The sequence below is a fragment of the Thunnus albacares genome, chromosome 3 (assembly GCF_914725855.1).
Source record: "Thunnus albacares chromosome 3, fThuAlb1.1, whole genome shotgun sequence".
In the NCBI taxonomy this organism is placed as follows: domain Eukaryota; kingdom Metazoa; phylum Chordata; class Actinopteri; order Scombriformes; family Scombridae; genus Thunnus; species Thunnus albacares.
This window is the reverse complement of record NC_058108.1, coordinates 13,255,201-13,279,100: the sequence shown is the minus strand read 5'-3', so window position 1 is coordinate 13,279,100 and position 23,900 is coordinate 13,255,201. Positions and strand designations below refer to the sequence as shown.

The following is a 23,900-nucleotide window of genomic DNA, read 5'->3' as shown; positions in this document are numbered from 1 at the left end:
TACATACAGTATTAATCGCTGTCATCATCATCGCTGTCCTCTTGCCAACTGGTGGCCACCTTACTGAGAGGGTGTGGGAGTGTGATGATGGTAAGTGTCCCAGCAGTCCTGTCTGGCACTCTGGTTAGTGTGCATGCTTTATGTGTGTGTTTAATTATTAAAAATTACATTAACATTTTCCCTCTTCCCACACATTTCCCTGCTTTACTGTCCTACACTGTCTTTCTCTATCAGTTCATCTCTCTTTCTCTTTTTCTGACCATGCAGATGGACGAAAACCGCAACAAACTGTCAGCAAAACCACATGAAAAAGTCAGCTCAGCTGGCTGCTCCTCCTCTGTCAGATCCTAAGATACAGTATTTGCAAATTCACAAAAGTGGCTTATGGAAAACAAAGTTAGATAAGAAAGAAATGAGATATGAACTACCTCTCCTAACAGTGAGATTCATATTTATTGCCAGCATTCACACTTAAAGGATCAATCCATAACTTTTTACTTCATAAATTTTCATACAGATATTCATAAAAATTGAAGAAAGTTGTGGAAACTGCATTTTTATGTATTTGTAAGCTAATCATACTTAATAAATGTGATCAAACCTTTAAAACAAGACCACCAACATATTTACTCTAACAAAAGTAGTTTAGTAACACACAAGCTATAAGACACTTCTGGCATGACCAGTAGCTTATGGTGATTAATATTAGCTAAGTTACGGCAACATTTCTTTGCAAAATGGATTAATTTCAATGAAGTCACTACATTATTTGTTTCACATCAGATTTGTTGGCAGCAGTGAAGTAAATATCCATGTGAATTTTTTTGTCAAGTTTAAGTTTGGTGAACTTTCCCATGAATTTGTAACTAATTGCAAACTGTCTAGGAGCAGAGAGGCGAAGAGTCCGAAATGCTTATCTTTGTTGCACAATCCACTTTTATGTAACCGTCCTCTGTATATAAAATGCTCCACACAAGAGGAGCAGTTTGCAGACAGTTATCAGACAGGAGTCAATAGTACAAATATGTCTTTTACATAAATTATTTTCCTGTTAGCAATTGCTGGCAGGGCTAATGTGACCGACTAGTGCTAGCATGTTCCCATTTGGCTAGCATGTTACCATGTCAGCTGATTGATCTAGCCCTGCGAGTTCACCACATCACCAACCTTCTAGCATCACCTATCGTGACAAGCGATAAACTTTACTGTGTCTTCTGGTGTGACCAATCCTTTACATTACATTTTAGCATTTATTATGTAATATCCATTTGTGACCACAATGGCCACTGTTCAGCAAGTTACATAGTTTTACTTTAGCTGCATCAAAAAAGAATCAGTTTAGTTCCTGTGTAGTGATATTCTCTGCATTAAACAACCTGTCAATCTATTAGGGAGTCTTACCAGGTTACAATGCTGTGTTTAGAGGTTTTTGTGATAGTGGGCCGACCCATTTGTCTACATTTGGATCACAGCTTGTGGTTTTAAACATTTAATGGAATCTTTAAATACAACACCCTTAGCATAACCAAACATAAAGTCATCTTATTGTGACAGCTAAAATATATTTATGATATTATTGATGTCTGTGAAGATGCCATACCTGCATACCTGCATACCTACATACATATGGCAGCTGTGGCTCGGGAAGTAGAGTGGGTAGTCCACTAATCAGAAGATTGGGGGTTTGATTCCCAGCTCCTCCAGTCCATGTCATAGTGTCCTTGTCCAAATTGCTCCTGATGGCTGTGCCATTGGTGTGTGAGTATGTGTGTGAATGGGTGAGCATAGAAACATTGTGGGGCGCTTTGGATAGGAAGTGCTGCATTGCTCCCAATGAGCATGTTGGCACCTTGCATGGCAGCCTCTGCCATCAGTGTATGAATGTGTGTGTGAATGGTTGAATGCTGGCGCAAGCGCTTTGAGTGGTCGATGAGACTAGAAAGTTACTATATAAATGCAGCCCATTTACCATACAGTCTGCTGGCTGTAGAAGATAGCTATGAAAATATATGTAAATTTCAGAGGCAATAAAGCCACAATACTGTATGTCTTTGCACATTGCTTTAGTTGTCATGACAGATCCAGTACAAAAGGAAACACATTATTCAAGTAAATACACGTTAAAATAGTTAGAAGATAAAACCTTTGACCCAGACAGTCGGACACAAACACAGTTATTCGCCAAGACTGTTATTGAGCAATAAGTGTGTATTAGTTGACTTCAGGGCAGTGTATAGGGACACTGATTTTACATTAATTATGGTATATGTAACCCCTTATTAAATCACCACTCAAACACACACACATAGTCTCACACACTCATACACATGTCCTGTCACTGTTTCTCCCTGAACATTCCCTCCGCAGCTTGTATTGCTGCCTGTTTGAAAGCAGCTCAGTAATCCTGGATCAGAGAGCACAAAGGGCCCCAGAGTGCTGGTGATGTAAGCACTGTGTCCAGTGCTTACCCCACTGCTCTCCCCCTGTCCCAAATGCTGCCTGGGGGATGAGGTGGGACAGGGAGCAACATCCCTCTCGTGGCTGACCCTGAAGACTACAGATTAACACACAAACGGCAGGCTAACCGCAGCCTGTCTGCTCTGTCTCAGGGGCCTGCTGATGATGACCTGGGACACAGTGGGAAGGAGAAAGTGTTAACCAGCTCTCTGTAGAGGAATGTGGCTAAGCTGTGGGGAGTAGTGGATTGACTTGGCGTGACCAGGAGAACAGACTGGTGCCACGTTACTACATTCACTGTGCTTTATTCTTGGAAGGCCACGTTGCCTCAGGTGAGTATCACTGGGTAAACATTTACCTAGTAAACGCCTCTGGCAGCTTGTGATCTCACATGGGTGGCAGACTGTTTGCTGTTAAAATTTCAACTTTATACGACTGCGTATGCATTCTGCAGGAAACACAGTAAGTCTGTCAGTCGTGTACTACCTGAATGTTTTACCATCATAGGCACTACTGGCTTTGTTGTGTCATTTGACTGTATGGAAATGTCATTGCTCATTGTGTGTGTCTGTCAACATTTGAGTGTGTACCCTCTCAGGTCTCCACGGACTTGCTGCAGGACTCCAGTCACACCATGTTTGGTCTGAATGCCCACTTGAAGGGCTTCCTGGAGCAGGTGAACAGGCTGCAGGAGGCCAACCAGCGGCTGGAGGCCCAGATAGCCGACTGGAGTGTCAGGAGGTCCTCACGCTCTCAGGACTGGTCCCGACAGGAGCAGACTGTGAAAGAGCTCCGTGCCCAGGTCAGACTCATATATCTTGTGATTTTTAGTGATAAAATGATTCTGTAAGATTCAGTTAGAGCATTGAAAATTGCAGCTAGCATCTGTTTGCCAGATAAAGGTGCAGTGGGCATGCTACAGTATTATTTCCACCCAGGCTTTATGATCATGCTGAGATTATGCTCCACTGCAACAGCTCAAGGCCATGTCAGCTGGCAGAGAACTGAAGCAGGTGTATATAATCAAACAGCAGTGACTTCAGTCAAAACAGAGTCACAGTCGATTACCAGTGTTGATGACAGCTGCATGTGACATCATGTGATAACCATGAAAGGGCTGTATTTTTCATAGGTGCAAACCTTATTGCTGGTTCTCTTAAATGGTAGTTTATTGATTAACAGCACCATGTAATGACAACTTTTTCACACTCATGAAGTTGTAGTTGGAACTTGATACAAGGACTGACAGTGTGTAGTGGCTAATCATGGATTTGAGGTTAATGCAGTTGCATAAAAAACCTCATGACTTCTGTTTTTACCTCAGCTGGTTCTACTTTATGTATGAAAACCTTTTCAAAGTCAAATTAATACTGAAACTCAGTTGTCATCAAGCTAAAGGAAAAGGAAAAGTTGACATTTCTGAGAAGCACTGCATGTTTGAACATGGATTAAATACTATAAATACTGTATTTTAAGGGATCTGTATTTTGAAAAGTCACAAGATATTAGAATAATCTTTATTTATATATAGCACTTTTCAAAAAAATGTTACAAAGTGCTTCACAGGGCAATAAAAACAGAACAGATTACATTAATGAGCAATGTAGCAAAATATACACCAAAAAGCAGGTGCTCAGTTATTTCTGAGACCATGAAGTGAGAGATAACTCCACTTCAAACAAACTTGTTACACCTGGACTAGAGCCAGAGAGACACAGGAACGCAGACACACATACAGAAAGAATGCAAGGCTCTTTATTACTTCAAAGGCCTTTCCATTTAGTTATGGTGATCTCACATGACTTGACTTGATGGTTTTCAACTGTTCTCTGATTTTAGTGTCACTCTCTGCAACAATGCATGAGTAGGTGTCACTGACAATCATTTTAAAGATTCCCTTGTTCCTGGTTGCATACCATGTCATCTAGCTTGTCTTTAAAGTTTTGCTGATGTTCCCACGTCTATGACAGACAAAAGATCAAACTCTGCAAGTCTTATTGTTCCACGGAATGCCTTGATGTTAACGTATAGGATTACTTTGCTATTTATATTCTTAACGACTGCTTTATGTTTTTTATTTACAGCACACACTTAATCATGTGTATTCAGCCAGTAAGACATTAAGCAGGTGATGTTGTCTGTGTCAGCGATTCACTGATCTCACAGGGGCTTAAAAGGGGGACAGGTGTTATGAATGTGTTGGAACCTGCACATGATGAGTGTATCATAATGTTTTTGCTATAAATGTTATGAAATATTCCATGTTATCTTTGGCTTTTCTTCGGCATGGGTGTGTCTTTCTCTAAAAGTATTGCACTCATAAGAAAACAAAATAAATAAGGGTGTGTGCATATTTGTGTGTGGTAGACGACAGGGAGCCACCTTTATGTGCTCTGATTTGTCTATTAGGACTGAAGAGTACTTTACATTTCACAATATCCAGATTTTGTCTAAACAGCAAAAATCAAGTGAAGCTGGAAAGAATTGTAAATTTTTGGTACTTTTTATAGAAGCATCTGTTCAATTTAGCCACTATTAATGCTAAACAAATAAATACATTAGTTCATTGGCTGTGTTGAAGACATTGGCTTTATTCCATGTATAGAATGTATATGTACATACTTGAGCACTGATTTATGCACTGAAGATTTGAGCACTGAATAGGTGAGAACAGATGCATACACTGAGTTGTTTTGAACATAGGTACAGTTGTTACACCTTCAATTTCAGTTTTCCAACAAATCAAGTAATCATCAAGTAATTTTGACTTGACATAGTAGGAAAAGCATAGGTGTTACTAATAACTGCTCTGTTCAAATGTCCCAGTAAGTCATGACAGTGTGACAGTGAGCCAGCATGCACAATACCAGGACCCTGAAACTGAAGCAGCTAAATGGAATTCAGCCATCATTCTTTTTATTACCTGTATTTTTCAAGTGATTTGGCATGTGACTAGCTTGTTTAAACATAAGGCCTTCATGCAAATGATTTATTTCATCAGAATATGTACAACATCTATATTACCATAGTGTTGCTTGAATCTGGCATGAATTTGGCTTTACAGTTATACATAAATTACGCTAAAATGATACTCATTAGTAGGGGAGCTATGCCAGGAAGTTCTGTATCCTGCCTTTAAAGTCAATGAAAATATATTAGGTTAGGTTTGGTCCTTATAATACAAGCTTGCTTAGTTAGCTATTTTTATCAGTGTTATTATTATAATTGGAAGCTTTAATCACATAAACAGGAAATGTGCAGCTATGCTGAATTGTTTGTTAATATATAATTTAGAACAGTAATCTGGTGTGGACAAAATATTAGGAATATTTGATATTTTGTCCACCCCAAAATATTAGGAATATTTTGTCCACTCCATTAACATACTCAAGGGGAGCAAAATATTAGGAACACTCTAATATAATGCACTCCAGTACACCACCACCCACTACAACCTCAATAATAAACATCAAATGAAATTATCACCTTTTGACAATGTCAACAAAAACTGAAAATGTGTAAGCTTTGTAAATGTATTAGATTGCACAGGTGTTCCTAATGAAGTGCTTGGTGAATGTACATAATCATTGCTGAAATAAAATGTGTCTTTTTTCCCAAAAGACATTTTGACTTGTCATAGAAGGAAATGCTCAGGCATAAATTATAAAATGAATGATGACTGAATACATTTAGCTGCTACAGTTTCAGAGTCCCGGTATTGTGCATGATGGCTCACTGTCTCACTGTCATGGCATATTGGGACATTTGAATATTACAGAGCCACCATTAATTTTATTACTAACACCTGTGCTTATACTACCATGACAAGGCAAAATGTCTGCTGCAGAAAAGGCATGATGAATTATTCTGAAGAGGTCTTACAACAAATATACAGTATATGACTGTGAAGCCCTTTGTAAACTTGCTTTTGTAAAGTGCTATATAAATAAAGGTTATTTTAATTATTATTATATAGGTCATATTTAATAAGATGGCATAACAACACTGGACATAATGTTTGAGATCGAATCAAACTAAAAGTACAGTATCTGTATGTAGTGATGTAAGACATACAGTACAAACTATCATTCATTGCTCATAAAAACATTAAATATTCAAAACTAGGGACATGTACAAAACAAGGAAATGTACCTCTCTGTCTTAGGCAAATGAAAAAAATGCATGCTGTTGTGGCACATTCCTTGATATAATACTATGTTATTGCATTTTTTGTTTTTGCCAGGTTGGTAAACTACTGATGGAGAATGCCCAGCTGGCATTACAGTCTGACCGCATGAAGTCCAGAGCTGCTGCCATCCAGGCCAGGTCAGCTGTATTTGGCTGTAGTTTTCCTGAAAGCTGTAAAACTTCTCACCTAATCAATACAGCCTACGGCTTATTGATTAGTATATTTGGCACAAAATCACATCACATAAACATATTACGACAGGCCTATAAAAACATCCCAATATAAGCATAGCTGTTGAAGAAATATGAAAGACTTCCTGTTTTCATCCCGCTGCAATGTTTACCCAGTCCTCTGTTATCTAACTCAGGCCAGTTCCCGCTCCTGTGAGCCAACCTGCATACAAATCCAGGCCGGGCTTTGTGCAGCGTCGGCACTTTCACTTATGTATTGATGCAGAGTGACACCGAGCCCCCCACCACCTCTCTCAGCACGCAAACACACACACATAAAGACACACACACACACACACACACACACACACACACATACACACCACCCCTCTGCTGTCACAGAGGTACATTAACCCCTGAAGGACAGTGGTGACACACTGCAGCTTGAAATAAATAGATCTGTTCTATTTATAGCTATGGGTCTCCTGACTGTCTGAGTGTGTCTGTGAGACTCTGGACTGTGTTTATGACACACCTAGGATGATGTCAAGGTCTCTTTATGTCCTTTTTACTCTTAGTAATGATTTCTGAAACACACAGCTTCACAGGTATGCACTTAAACGAGATCTTTCAGCTAAAACCACAATCTTAGTGCCCACACACACACTACCTAATGTTGGAATACCCTTTAAATCAAGTTTAACTGGAGATTTGGCACGACTGATGAACGTGTCAATACTTCAGTAAAATAAAAGCTTTCCACTGGACTTTGATCTACAGCACAGAATTTAAATAAACGTATTTTTGCCTATTATTGCCCTTGCCATGGCACCTTTTCCTCCCTTTGTTTATACAAGGTTAATATGTTATTGATGAATGTCATGGTTAAATGATTAACAATAAACATTGAGAATAATCCTCCCTTTTGACATCGTAGGTGTGAGGCAGAGGAGCATAACACCTGGTGTCTGGAGCAACAGGTGGCGATGCTCAGGGACTCAAAGAGGAAGGCAGAGCAGAGCAGCGTGACGCTGCAGGAGGAGCTTCGCCACTCCATGACAGAGCTGCAGGAGATGAACCAGGAGTTTGAGGTCACTAAATGTACTGCAAAGAACCGACATGACATCTTTTTGTCTCGGGCTCATTCTTTTACTCTCTTCCCACTCTCAAATTGAAACCTGCTCTTGCTTCAGTGACTCTGGGAGTAATTGGATAAGATTAGTTCCCCTTGATTAGTTCAAAAATATCAGGAAGAACATTGCAGGTACTCGCTAGGCAGCAGAATGCCCGGTCACCGTTATATTGCTATATCAAATATTGAATTATCATATTATTATTACTAATAATATGTAAACAGCATTTCAGTGTTGTAGCCGGTTGAGGTGGCACTAATTTTAATTTTTTATATACTGTTCAATAGTGTCAATCTTAATAATGCATCATTTTATAAACTCTCTGTCTTAAACGTGCAAAATCTTAACCTGAACTTGAATCTATAGCTGTAAGATAAATATAGTGGAGTATAAGTACAATATTCCCCTTTGAAAAGTAGTGGAGTGTAAGTATAAGGTGGCATAAAATGGAAATACTCAAGTAAAGTAAAAATACCTCAAAATACTACTTAAGTACAGTACTTGAGAAAATGTACTGAGTTACTTTCCACCACCACAGTTTGGACACAAAGTCAGTGATTGACTTGAGGTGCTTTAATGGACTGAGTTGTAAACTAATCAGCAGCAGGGGATGAGTTGGATCAGATGGTGAGAATGCTGCTGGACCCACACCTGTTAAAACCTGGTTTTAACATGTGACCTGTATCTGGATACATTATCTGAATAATGACATCCTAATCATGGACCATGGACTTTTCAACAAATATGCACATCCCAGGTCATAGGAAGCAATGCGATGGACAGACATCATTCATTTTTTGCAAGGGAAGACTTATAGCTACTGCTACTACTTATAGCTTTTGATGTAATTGCTCAAACTAGCAGGAAGAGTTCCTGTAGCTGACCTTTCGATTGAATTTGCCCCTGGCTTCTGATCTGATCACAATGTGAGCCTGACCAATCACAGATGTGGTAGCTGATCTGATCACAATGTGTTATGCATGCATTTGCACTCTGAATTAACATGTGTTTTTCCTCATTGAGATAAGATATCCAGATGCAGATCACGTGTTAATGCAGGGTGTAAATGGGGTAATAGATCAAGTTTACTGGGAACATCTGCCATAAACTTAAACTTCTAATTCCTAAAAAGACACATAATAGTCAGTTGGTAGATGATGCTACAGCTGATAAGGTCTGTGCTAACCGCTTTGTCTAAACTATAAACCCTTAAACATTTCCTTTGATTCCTTTCGTCCCTTCACTCTGACCTCATCCCCCTCCTCCTCCCTCCTTCTCTTCATTTTCTCATTCCTGCTGACTAATACCTCCCTCCCTCTCTTCCACTGTCATCTCCTCCATACAAACACACACACCTGCTCACATACACACACACACACACACACACATATGCACATATATAGGGGTCAATAACAGGTTCTTCTTTTTCTCCTGCCTCTGCATTGCGTGGACTGTCTTACAGCAACCCTCCACACACACACACACACACACACACACACACACACACACACACACACACACACATTTTTCTTTTCCTCTCTTTTTCTCCTTCCTGAACCTGAACCTTTTCATTCACAAACTAATCTCATCTCCCTTGTTGTCTTGTTTTTCTCTTGTATATCTCATTCTTTTCATCCTTTACAATCTTATCAACATCTTTCTGTCTTTCTCTCTCCTGCTCCCTCTCCCTTTCTCTCACTCCCCCTCCCTCCCCCTCCTGCTCCCTCTGGTTGGCTGTTTGCAGGCAGCCCGGGCTCTGCAGCTGCAGCGGGCCGACTCCTGCGATGCTCTGTTAGCAACAACTACAGCAGCAGCAGCAACAGCAGGAGGGGAGGAAGAGGATGGCACAGGGATGGAGCTCACCCAGCTCCTCAACCGAATCAGAGCGCAGTGCGACCTGAGCAGACTTCCCAGCCCGGGCTCAAATCCACTCCCAGGCTCGGCCGGGCCTAGCCGCTCTGAAGCTGGAGCAGCAGCAGCATCAGCAACCCGAACACACGGAGCAGCTCTCAGTGAGGTACGCATCTCCTCCTGCATCTTTTCTCATCTTTTATTTTGCCTGTGCCTCTCTCATGTTGTCCTGGCCCACTGCCAACTAGACACACCCTCAAGACCAACTCCTGGTCCATAGGCAAAGCTAACTGATGTATATGCTTGACTGAAGTTAAATGGTTAGTGGAGTATTTGTTGACTATAGTGAAAGGTTTTATTTAGGATTATGACTCTCCCTGCTTCTTTGTACGTGTCTGCATATACCTTCTTGCAGGTTAGTGTTTGTGTGAATGTCTCTTCACTCTCTTCACCTAATGACTGTTACTGTTAATCTTACACACTGTTACAGTAGTGTGTTGCAACATACAGTCACTTACTCCACTATGTGAATGATCCCTGGTCTTCATTAAATATTTATGAGCCAAATTACAACCTGAGCATCCTCATCTCTCTTTCAGACATTTATCCTTTATCTTGAAACTGCAACATTTCTTATTTTTAACAAGGAGCACTTCTTCTGTGATTTTAGTCTAATTGGTCTCTTTTTTGTTGTTATTGGAAAAAGCGCAGTCTATCTGTCTTTTATTATGCCAGTGTTCCTGTGCCACAGCACGATGACTTTGGTCTTACAGCGACAATGAAGTGCCCCAGCCAAGGGCTGCAAGCTACCACAGAGCAGGTTTTATGAAATGCCGTTGTTTACATCAGACCCACTCTGTCTGTCCCACTAAAGTAACAGTTACACAATCCTGCAGTCAAAAGCCTGCGTGATGTCCATGATTATCATCATCACTCAAGCACCTAAAACATTACATCTGTGTTTACTTGTTAATGCATCAGTAATATTATTGCTATATTATATATATATATATATATATATATATATATATATATATATATATATATATATATATATATATATATATTTTTTTTTTATATATATATATATATATATATAAAATAAAACACTCTGACAGATTTAGCATAATGAATACTTTCACTTTTAATACTTTAAGTACATTTTGCTGGTAATACATGTGTACTTTCACTTAAGTAACATCTTGAATGCAGATCTTTTACCTATAACAGAGTATTTTTCCTTTCACTCATGTTAAGGGTCTGAACACTTTTACAACCACAAGGATGGAATAATAATTTCCTTGCCTTTGACATCCAACTTCATCTCAACTAGTAAAGAGCACTTCAGGACAATGTTATTATATATATATAGATATATAATAAAAATATTTATATCTGAAACAGAAAATGAGAATCACTGGAGTAACAAATTAAACAGAAAATAACTTGAGTCATCTTTTGTTATTATTGTCATAACTGTGCTGAGACCACTTCACCACTTCAATGGGAAACACCTAACAGCTGTACAGTGTGTCAACACAGCTGGTACAGCTGTGTGTACACGCAGGCCCGGGTGTCTGCTCCGCTGTCTGTTTACTCCAAGTGAAACGCACACTACCAACAGCACCACCTGTGGCTGCTTCTCCTCTGACTGAGTGCCAGTGGGAAAGATCAGTTACCCACCCAGTGTGTCTGTGTGAGGCAGCTGTACCTGATTCCCATCAGGCCTGTTTCATTTATCTTGAATAGATGTTAATTCCAAGAATCCACACATCATCAGCATTTATTTGTGCTAGAAAAACATTATTATAAAAGGTTGAAGATTTGTGTTTGATTAGGTGTGTGATGGAGTCTCTTTTACTGTCTGATCCCCCTCACCTCACTCAGGAGGAAGCAGCGTGGGCGCAGGTGAGCCTTGGCGGCACTGCACTGAGGGAGGCGCGGGCTGAGCTAGCTGAGGCCAGGAAGCAGTGGCACTCCCTCCAGGTGGAGATTGAGACCCTACATGCCTTGGTAAGAAAACACAATCACATATCATCATATATTACTGCAGTCAACTTCTTGACTATCACACTGATAACACTTCTTACATGGCAAGTGGCAGATTGCATGTGTTGACTTTGTAGAAGTGATAAGATAACGATAATGACAAGTTAAGAAAACAGAATATGTACATATTAGTAGAATATCATACAGCCACACCTACACTGTAAAGCTGCACAGACAGGACAGGATATTGGTTTTAGCCTATAACTACAAATTGCATATACTATAATATACTTTACATTCCTGCTAACCATTTCATAAGAATACTGTGCCATAGGGTTTTACCTTCCAATCACCCCTTGGTTCCTATTAATTTTACTACAGTATGAAAACTATTTGCAGAAACTTGAAACAAGGCAGGACATCTAGGACAGCAAATATACATTTATTTCTTTATTGCTAAATCTAAAGATCCCCCCCAGATATGTTGTAAAAAAATACTCTGCTTGGAATAATAATATGTGTCTAATATCTTTTTTCCTCTAAAAGACAATTACCTCCTAAAAACCTTTAAATTTCATCTATTTCTTTTCCCTCATTGAAAAATCCAGAATTGATAATATGCAAATATTGTTCATTTACATTATTGTTCAGTTTCACTGCTGGACTTTCACTGCTTTCCTCCTTCACTGAAAGCTTAAGTTTTCCACATCACACTTGTGTAAATTGCATACTTGACCATGGTTAGCCTCAAAACTAGGTCTGCAACTAACGATTATTTTCATTATTGATTAATCTGTCAATTATTCTCTCAATTAATCGATTAGTTGTTTGGTCAATAAAATGTCTGAAAATGGCGAAAAATGTCCAAGATGACATCCTTAAATGTCTGGTTTTGTCCAGATCAACAGTCAACACAACCCAAAGATACTGATATGAACCCAAAGATATGACAGTTTACTGTCACAGTCAGAGGACTAAAGAAACCAGAAAATTTCAAATTTGAGAAGCTGGAGTCAGAGAATTTCAAATTAAAAAAAAAAAAAGACTCAAAACGATTAATCGATTATCAAAATAGTTGGCAATTCATTTAATAGTTGGCAATTAATTGATTAATTGACTAATCGCTGGACTCAAAACTAATTGTGGTGTCACAAATCATGCTCATAGGCCCACCCTTTGGACTGGTAAATGGACTGCATATATAAAGCGCCTTTCTAGTCTTCCGACCACTCAAAGTGCTTCACAATACATGTCAACACATTCATTCACACACATTCATACACTGATGTCAGAGGCTGCCATGCAAGGTGGCAACCTTCTCATCAGGATCTAAACTAAGGCACATTTACACACACACACTCACACAATGCTGGCGCAGCCATCAGGAGCAATTTTGGGCCCAGTATCTTGCTCAAGGACACTACAACGTGTGGACTAGAAGAGCCAGGGATCGAACAGCCAATCTTCTGATTAGTGGACGCTCTACCTCCTCAGCCACAGCCACCTGCTTTAAACTCCGTTTTTCAGTGAGCGCTGAAAAACTTTCCACTTCCAGCAGATTAATGTGAAAACAGTTTTTCAGTGTTAAACTCTGTGTACCTCATTCTGCACGGTGAAGCTCAAATATCCAAGTGAAGTAACAATAACGAAAACACATTTGTAAAGTTAAAAAGTTTATTTGAGTTAAGAGGACAAGTTGTCATTGTATTTTAGGACTGCATTTGCAAGTGGAGACTTTTTAGAAAATAGTCTGCAGTAATGTATAAGCAATTTGTAACTGGCTAAAACAAGCAAAACCACCCATATAGTCCATTGAAACTGATAATGTAATAACTGTGCATAATATAATAATGTAATGTAATGATGTAATAGCATGTCTACAGCCATGCTAGCAGCTCTATTAGGCTGTACATTGGCACAGCGGTGCTTTGAATTAAATGCTCATCAGAGTGTTAGCTGGTATAAAGTTTATTATGCTCACCATCTTAGTTTAGTGTGTTAGCATGCTAACATTTGCTAATTAGCACGGAACAGGACTAAGGCTGATGGGAATGTCATTATTTTTACAGGTTTTTGCCCACAAACCAAAGCACTGGACAAATTAAAAATTTGACCTGATGATGGCACCAGAGGAAAAGTCAGGGGGTCACCAAAATGATTACAAGGCATCCAATAGAGGACATGGATGTCTGCACCAAATGTCATGACATCCATCCATTGCCATTCCTATAGCTAGGCCACTAGTGTGCCTAAGAAGTCATAATGTAATTAAGTAATGTAACCTGTCTGTAATATAAATAGTTGAGTGCATAATGTAACATTTTGAGTATATTGTAATAAGTTATTACATCATTTGCTGGTTATTATATGTTGATTTTGGTGGCAGTTTTTAAAATGAAAATGTAATACCTTGACACGTTTTATGATAACAAAGTAATACAATGAGTGCATATTAAGTCCATCTCACACCTACAACCTTGGTACACCTAAAATCATGGTTGTCTCCATGTGGCTCAACACTCCAGGGACTTGGGTTCAATTCTCAGCAGCAGGGCCTCCAGCATGGATAGACCACGCTAACTAACACAACTGGCACTGTTGGCAGTGGGAAGTCAGTGAGGGATGATGTTCATGTTTTTTTAACTATTCATGTTTCTTTGAATTCAGTGTGGAGTTAGTTAATAACATAAAGATAACTGTCCAGTCATAATCTTAATAACTCCTTGCCTCCCGGTGTGCAGGAGAAAGGCCTGGAGAGCTCCCTGCAGAACACCCAACAGCTGTACTCAAACCAGCTGCAGGACCTTTCCCAGGTGATTGCTGGGCTGGAGAGTGAGCTGGAGCAGGTGAGGAGTGGTCTGGCCACCCAGCGTGAGCGCCACAGCCAGCTGCTCAACACCAAGATGAGGCTAGAGCGAGAGATTGCCACTTACAGACGTCTGCTGGAGCGTGAAGAGGGCAGGTGAGGGCAAGGGGCAGAGAACGGAATGGAAACAATAGAAGAACCAGGAAGGTTTAACTGGGATTTCCCAGAACACTGGGGTTGCGTCATCTTCACAGGCTGCAATTGTCAAGAATAACACATAGTCATACAACTTCTGAATACACTTTTAACACTTCACTGTGGAAAATGTAATTAAAAATAGAAAATAAAATATACACACATATACGTTATTATAAAGCATGCTATATATTAATGCAAAGACTGCCTAAAAAGCAGACTTTACACACACACACACCACTTGTTCACTGAGACAAGTAGACAGAAACGTCTTCATCAGTACTGAAGTTAACAAAATAATTTCTCAATCGTTTCATTTATATAGCTGCCAAACATCCACTTTCATGTGTTCCTTTTAAAAAGACATCTTGTTAAAGCCCATTATTCTGGCATGGAACATGTACAGTCTATCTGTATAGAAACTGTAAATCCACAATAATTGCAGGTTGAGACATACTCAGACTGTAGTGTACGCCCAGGCAACGTAGTGACATGTATTAACAGTGATTGAAAATTGGCCAGAAATACCAGTCATTTTGCCTATACGAATGAAGAGAACAGCAAATTTAGTGAGGATGACAAACTTTCTGCCACTGATTCATAGCCTAAAAATCCAGCTCTGTCTTTAATCAGACATGATGATAGAAGAACGCAGACATTCGACCGGTCTTGTCTGGCCTCTTAACTTGTTCCCTGCCAGCACCAAGCTGTTTTATTAGGGAATATTCCATTGCTTTGCCATGGCCTTCAATTAGTTCCTTTGCAATTTAACACATTTGCTGCATCAACCATATGATTGCCATTTTATAGTTTGAGGAAGGTAATTTGGTTTTATGACTCTTGTAGAGGTTACAGACAGATTGAAGCACCGCCTATGGTTATCCCCATTTCTTTGGATTGCAGATGCTTGATCTGCAACTCTGCACTCTGACAGAGTGGATAGAAAGCAATCACTACTAAAGAGTCTTTCTTACTGAAGCATCTGCACACCACAAACATAAAACCACAAAGGTTTCTGGGTTGTGAATATCTGGAAAAAGGCCAATGCAGTATACTCTTATATCATCTTTCAAGCATCCAAGGTCTTGTTCCGGTTGTGCATCTAGAGTTAATGTGTATTTGTTTGACAAAGACTCTTTTTTTCACCATATGAACTCATTTTGGCATTTGCTGATATTTTAGTAAAATTTTAAGACAAGCCTAAGAGTCTCTACCCATGCTAGAAGGTCTCTGAGGCTATACTTATAGGTACAGTGGTGCTTTGAGTTAAATGTTAACATCATTATGTTGAAATGCTCACAATGACAATGCTAACATGCTGATGTATAGCAGGTATAATGTTTACCATGTTCACCATCTTATTTTAGTGTGTTGTCACCAAAGTCACAAAAAAATCACCACACGAATGTCAATCTCATGGTGGCACTATAGGAAAAGTCAGGGCGTTGTGAAAGTCACTAGACTTCATCCTCTGAGGATCATGAATGTCTGCACAAAATTTCATGACAATCCATCCAATAGTTGCTGAGATATTTCAGTGTGGACCAAAGTAGTGGACCAACTGGCCAAGAGACAGACAGACAGCTGAAAAAGGTTGCAGAGAAAATTTCCTAACAGAAAATACTGATGCAGTAAAACACCCTGAAAACTTCACTGGATAAATAAAGATCAAACTTTTTCAGTGTATCCAGTCAGATTTTTTCAAATTTAGGTCATGATTGGCATCATTTCCTGTAAAGAATCTTGCAGAGCTGTCTGTCTTGGGGTATCCCTGACATGCCCTATCCTGCATAATTGATGTAGGAGGATTATTCTCACAATACTCTTGCACAAAGTAAAATATGAGGCACGCACTTCTGCCAGGTAAGTTCACTGATGTGTTGTAGATGTGGCAGATTAGGTTTTTCTCCTTTCTTCTGGCCCACTAAATTGTCACCAGGCTGGATTCAATAATTCAGCTCTGCGCTGATTACTAGGCAGCGCCCTTCAGCACTATATCTAGGCAGGTGACCACTCCTCAGATGGACATGTGCACCTCTGCCTCTTTCTGGAGCCTGATTTCCATGTGGCCGGCATGTGCACAGTCTGGCGTATGTCTGCCGTGATTGCTTACAATCCGGTCTTCCGGCAATTGTTAGCGTGGTCTGCTCTTCTCCCGGCTGCAGACCCAGAGTATTATTGCCTCGCTTCAAGCCTTTGTTTAACACTGTCGTTTGTGTGTCAAGTGATTGAGCTGCGTCTTTGCGGCTCTCCCCCTCCTGCTGCTGGGAGGAAGCTGCGCCTTCACTCTCTTTGGTAATTTTGAAGCCAGGCTGTGCCCTACGGTGGAGGGGCCTGTCCAAACCCCCGGCCCCCACTCCCTGAATAACTGCTGTTCTGTCTATCTAAGTATCTACATCTCTACATCAGCTGGTTTTGTCTCTATGGCTGTTTTGTGTCTACGTCTCTATGCCTCTACTCTGCAGGCGTCGTCTGTAGATCAACTGGTTTTGCTTTTATTGTTTTTGTATGTTGTATCCTCTCTTTGGTCAACTGGGTGTGTGTGTGGTGTGTGTGTGCATTTTTTTTATTTTAGTTGACCATTGTGGTGGCACTTATTTGTTGTTTGCTCCCCTTTCCCCGTTCCCCACACTGCTTGATTTTGCCAATTTATTGAGTTGCTAATTTGTATTTTTAAGTATGGAGACCTGCTTGTCATTTTTTTTTTTAAATGAATATTATTAATAAAATTTAATCTTTTTTTGGAATCACGTCTCAGTCCAGTGTTTAGCAAGCCTGTGTGACCTTTCTTTTTTTGGGTGCCAAAATGGTTAAGACTCAAGAATTTCCTTGAGGTGAAATTGGTGGCGTAGTTAAAAAAAAACAAAACCCTGCTCTTGCTTCATTCTTGGCGTAGTTGGCAGCATAATAAAAATTAAAAAACAACTCCCCAGCTCTTGCTTCATTCTTGGCGTAGTTGGCAGCATAATAAAAAAACAACTCCGCAGCTCTTGCCTCATTCTTGGCGTAGTTGGCAGGATAACAAAAAAACTCTCCCACTCTTGCGACACATACATTCCACACAGACCATTTGAACTGTCTTCATGTTGTAGATGTTGGACTCACAGTTGTCAAAATGCGGTGGCACAGCTTGGTGAACAGCATAGAAGATGGAGATTTTAGTTCATGAACACCCTCCGGTGTACCTTCCCAAAGGCAACTAAGGCTTGTCTGATCTGGTTGTGTGCTTCAAGATCAAGGTTTCAGTCCTTTGAGAGAATATAGCTCAAATATTTGACTGACAAAACTATTGTCAGAGGGCTATGGTCAGTGGTGGAGACAGGAATGGTGGCCACTTCTGTTAGGGTGGTGTTGGCAGACCGTCCCATCCTGGTACAGGCTCAGCCTCAGACTGGCCAGCAGATAGACTGAAAGTCTTTTAGAGTTTGGACTATAAGAGCACAGGGCCTGGTGGTTGATTGGAGCCTCCTGATATTTAATGCATGTATTCCCTCTGAGAGTGGTATCAATCTTCTCATCTAGCTCTTGGCAAGAAAGGGAGTAATTGTATTTCCCAAAACATCAAACTATTGCTTTAACAAAGACACAAGCACACATGCATACATACAATCCAACTTTGGGTGTCGTGCCTGCAGGTACATGGGCCGTAATGGGCAGCCAATGGGTTTGCGGCCCTGGAGGTCTTCTGTGGTGAAGCCGAAGGAAAACGGGCTCGAGAACGACTTCAGTGACCTTGCTATTACTCCAGACGAACCCAAGTCAGAGCCCCTGCCTGAAATCCCTTCACTCCTCCCAGCAGACAATGGGCTAAAGAAAAGCTCGATACTCCATAGACAGCAAAGCCTTGTGATACTCACAGGTGAGACAAACAGACACACACACCCTCATCACAGTCGTATCTTGTCATGATTCATCATTAATGTCTTCTCACAGAGCCAGAGCAAGATAAAGACTTGCCCATCTCCACTGTGAAGACTCAGGAGATTCTTCAGGGCAATGTGGTGCGGGAGAGCGCAGAGGGTCACGGCACCATTGAGTAAGTATTGATCTTTTTGCCCCCCTTTGACCTGTAGTCAGCACCTCTGGTTCAATCTGAAATGTAGGCATTTTCTAGCAGGAAGCACCAACAGCATCACTTGCTGCTTTTTTGACTGTGAAACAACATAGTTTTGTGCTTGCTTAATCTCCTGAAGCCTTAACACCTCTCAGATACACCTCTTAAACTTTGACTCAGTAAGTATTTTATTGACTCATGAGTCTCAACAAGACAATTATCTATGTCCTCTGCACCTTGGCGACGTCACGTCTGGTCCAGCAGACAAGATGTACAAACCCTAAAAGGAATTACCTTTATATGCTGAACAAGTTTCGATAAAAACATTAAGTTGGCTGCTCAGGTTCCCATGAGTAATTCATCATAGTACTGCATGGGAATTTTCCTCCTTTAATGGCTTTTGTTTGATGTGGAGATGGTCTGGCATGGAGTCTTCAGGGTGTGGCATCTGTTATTATTGGAGGAGACATGGGTGGAATACTTTGTTCATGCTTCAGGTATTACCAGCCACATGCACACATCCACAAAGTGACACACACACACACACACACACACACACACACACACACACACACATACACACACACTTGCATAATGTCCACAAAGAGCCTCACACAAACCCAGTGACTCTGCCAGCCCAGGAGCATGCATTTACAGTGTGTTCTCACCAACTCTGTTGTTTCATCAAAAGATGTGTTCATTTTCTAAACTTCCCTTCCAAAAATGAGGATAATTAGGTTAGTTGACATTAGGCTTGACAGGGTGCTGTGGTATGTATGTGCAATTTGTTAATGCTGTTTAATTAGATGAGGCCTCTTCCTATTGTCCTATATAACGATTATCAGATTAGATTAATGAGGCAGAATATTGGCTTTTGTCTTTTAGCTGTGATTGACAGATAGTATAAGTCACTCTTAATAAATCACTTTATTGAATCTTTACTGATATCAGTGAGCTTTGTTGGCCAGCCCACTAACAAGAGGCATTATTCTATTAAAAATATTCCAGTTAGATATTTATTGATGCTCTATGATTGATGAAGTTGGTTTGCTATAATGTAGAAAGATTTGTACAAAGATATGGCATCAAGACAGGTATTGGTGGAACCAGTGTTAGTTAGCTGAATGCCCCTCAAAACATTAAAACTTCCTCACAGGCCTGTGCACTTCTAAATATTTATAATGTCCTCATGTTGTTTACATCCCACCCTTAGTCTAAAGCCATGGTGAAACAGCAACACAACATTTTTCCAGTCACTGATGTTTCTTAACCCACTGCAAATGCCGTCAACTGGTTACAATGAATAGTAGATATGCTCTTTATGGTTCATTGTTGTTGTACTTCTCACAGGAAAGAGTGCAACACATTGTGAGCCAAACTACTGTACTTTGATGTGAACTGTGTTGCTCGTAGTGAGAAAGCCACAGAGGATATAGGGCTTTTAAGTGTCTTTTCAGCCTGTTTTCAGCAACAAAACAAAACAAAACAACACTCATTCAACAGGAGTGCTACTTCCCCAGCATCAAATGGCAGACAGACAAAGTTAGCAACTAGCAGTTGGTGAAGTCCAAAACACAGCTAAAACAAGAATGAATCAGGTGGCCAGAAACACGACTCTAAATGAATACTAATGTTGCTTTGTCTGCTAGATGCGTAAACAGGCAACTGTTTGTTAATGCAAATACCATATCAACTTTAGAAGGTGATAATAAGCCAGTGTCGTTTTTACAGCTTGTTGCACTGCCCCCAAGTGGCCAAAAAGTCAGTTAATGCAGATTTAAGGCCACATTGTAACTAACATCTCCCACATTAGTTTACTAACATCTAAATCTCACATGGCAAATGTGTTTTGGCCCATTTTTTGTCCACCTTTGAGTCTCATAAGAGCCCAACAAGTACTCCTCGTGATTCTCAAACCCACCCCCTCACACCCATGATTATCTATTATTTTTTGTATGACACATTTGCAATCTGCATTTGTCTGGTCACAGCGTGTAACAGAGAGAGAGAGCTGCATCATTTTTAATTTAATTTGGTTGGTAAGGAAGAAATCCAAGGTCCTGATCAACAGTGAGTCTATTCAGTGCCAGACTGGTCACATCTTATTACAACTTAAGTTCATTTTTTGTCACATATCTCTTATACCAGGCCACATTTAAGACAACTCAAGCTTTATGTGCTGTTGTTCAGTACTAAGTTCTCTCCCTTGCTGCCCCCTAGTGTCACTGTGCACTGAATTTATCAGCCAGATTCAACCAGTTGTATTACAAAAAAAAGAATAAATGAATTAACTATTTATTTATTTTTGTGTCATGCCAGTGTAAACACCCAAAGCACATGGGATTGTATGGCATACAATAATAATATAAATGAATAAATAAAGCCTTCCAGCAGTTGACATTGACTTTAAAAAGAAAATAGAGACGTACAAAGTAAAAACCGTCTGTACAACAAATTTTTTCTTAACAGTCATGCATTGTTCAAATAATCTGATAATGCATCCTGTGACATTCATCATGTATCATCACCACCTTTCATTGCCACCTCTATCCTACCAGAACAGAGAAGATTGACAAGGTGATAAAGCAGTGGGAGGGCTCATTCTTCAGAGGGAATCCTAAGCTCAGGAAGAAGTCTGTGTCGCTGCGCTTTGACCTGCACATGGCCGCAGCAGATGAGGGGTGTGCCCAGACTAAACAGGACAGCCTCCCAGACGTGGAGGTGCGTCTCATCATGAAGAGATCACGCAGCATCCCAACTATCACACAGTAACTCTGTTGGTGGTTGGACCGAGTCAACACTGGTTTCCCCTGTTGCAGCTGTCTGTGGTAACACTGGTGATGTGTCATTAACATCTGGGTTATTACCATCCCGTTATGCTTGATATGAATTTCAATTTACATCATTCATAAATATCCTACTCAAAACTTTGCATCACAACTGATTTTTCTCAAATCAAATCTTCACTCTGGCAGGATAAGCATCACCCATCGGGCTTTTGTGCTAACCTAATGGGGCCATTTTTATAGAGTATACAATATAGCAGACCTACATTCACTACATTACACAGGATAACAGTTTAATGTAAACATATTTCTCCATCATCATTCTAGATGAAGAAAAAGTGTGTGTCATTCTTTCAGTATGAGGTCACAGGTCAAAAGAGATTATATCGACTATATGACTCAGTTTAACTACGGCATTTAATTCTAATTAACACTTGGTACAGGTGGCTGAGTGCAGAGATAGATGGAGATAAATGGAAGCGAGGAGTCACAGAGCTCTATGACCTGATGGGGACTATTTGAGGGTGGATTATTTTGTAGTTTTTCTGTAAGGGACTGTATGAAAATGATTAGTCTCAGAAGTTATTAGACTCAGAAATTTTGGGGGGAGAGTGTAACATCATTTGTCAGCATCATACAGCAGCTCACACCTTCACTTTATTCTGCATCTTAACAGAAGGCAGAACTACAGTAAAATAAAGTGTCTTTAAAAATGTAAATGTGCCATATAAAACGACAGTGACAGTAATTTGGGCAATTGCTCATTCCACTTCTATGTGAAAATGATTATTCCGTTAACATATTAAAGGGAAACTTAGGTATTTTTCAACATCTTTTTCCCATCTTTTTGTGTCTAAGTGACTAATGGGGACAACAATTTTTGAAATTGGTCCAGTATTGAGCGAGAGCGCTTCAGCTAGCAGTAGCGAAACAGGCTGTAATGTAATCTGGATAAATATTCAGCCATGACAGAGTTGGAGAGAGGAGTGCTGGGAGGAGTTTGTTGTGTTGGAGTACAGAAAGCATAGCTTAGTGTTATCTAAAAAGATTTTCAAAGTCATGGCTGAATATTTAGCTGTTTTCGACAAGAACTCAACTCTCACAAGATTTCTCACCAATACTTCTTGAGTGAGACTTGGTTAGACACAATAAAGAACAGACTGGATCAAGTGAAAGGTAAAGAAAAAAGTTTTATTTCTCTGTGGGGTCCTTTCCGTGATGTTGTCAGAAACTTATAATAACAATCTGAGCCTGCCAGTGGCAAAAACAACTAGTTTTAGTGGACATACATTGACGGGGCCATGAGGGTTGAACGTTGAAAAATACCAAAGTTTCCTTTAAGATTTAATTTGGAATACACCATCTTAATATCTTTGTGCACTCTCAGTTATTAATGGCAATATCAATTGTATTAATTCAATATTACATTGAGACATTGTCGGGAGGGTGTTGCAATTTACCTTCTAGTCAATGGAAGGGTCAAATACATATATTAATAACACTGGAGAGGGCTTTGTTTTGTTTTTTTAAAGTGAAACATAATGTTCATCCCCCCTCCCCACCCCAATAACTTTCATACAGTCCCTAAATACTTGCACTGCAGACATATACAGCACTTAGAAGAACATCAGCACTGAGAGGTATTCAGAATGTGTGTACTTTGAGGGTCTTTTGTTATTGCAGTTTATTCTCTATGTGGAGAAAAAAAATCTTGCGGCTCATACTGATAATGTAGGCTATATTTTACGAAGCATTATCTAAAATAAACTGCTCACTGTGATCTTATTAGCAGTGAGGCTCAGAGCACTCATCATGTCTCCGAGAATTTAGATTCCCCGTCTTAACCAGAGGAGGGCAGTATTTGTAAATAGTTAACACTGCAGTGTATATTCAATGCTGAACTGTGTAACACATGCTATCTGTTACACCTTAAAATACGAGTTTTTATGCTAAGTTTTGAGTCGGCACCAAAGATATTGAAAATAAGAAATGGACCATTGTGCATTGCATTTAGGTGCCTGAGAATATGTTGAGAATATTTAAAGATATTATCTATGCAGTTCTGTGCTTGATTTTTCTTTGCTTCATGAAGCACACTCTTCATTTTGGGAGCTCTGTAACTTCAGAATGAAGTATTATGCTTTTATCTAACAATTTATCATTTAAAATAAAAAAAAAATGCAGACTGTTGTGTTTCTGTCAAATGTTTACTATCATCATCTTAATTTGATTTACTAGAGGACACGACACACTTGACATCAATGTCTTCC

The 23,900-nt window shown here is 39.8% G+C and overlaps 1 protein-coding gene across 1 annotated transcript; it reads left to right on the top strand.

The window, feature by feature from the left end:
- The first annotated feature begins 2,431 nt into the window (after window positions 1-2,431).
- krt222 (keratin 222) lies at window positions 2,432-22,881 on the top strand. The gene is made up of 10 exons (XM_044339717.1): window positions 2,432-2,789; window positions 3,056-3,259; window positions 6,701-6,783; window positions 7,754-7,907; window positions 9,694-9,966; window positions 11,688-11,813; window positions 14,531-14,751; window positions 18,426-18,649; window positions 18,724-18,826; window positions 21,403-22,881. Exons 2-10 carry the CDS (start codon window positions 3,092-3,094, stop codon window positions 21,614-21,616), a joined length of 1,566 nt encoding a protein of 521 aa, XP_044195652.1. The 5' UTR covers window positions 2,432-2,789; window positions 3,056-3,091; the 3' UTR covers window positions 21,617-22,881.
- Window positions 22,882-23,900: the final 1,019 nt, after the last annotated feature.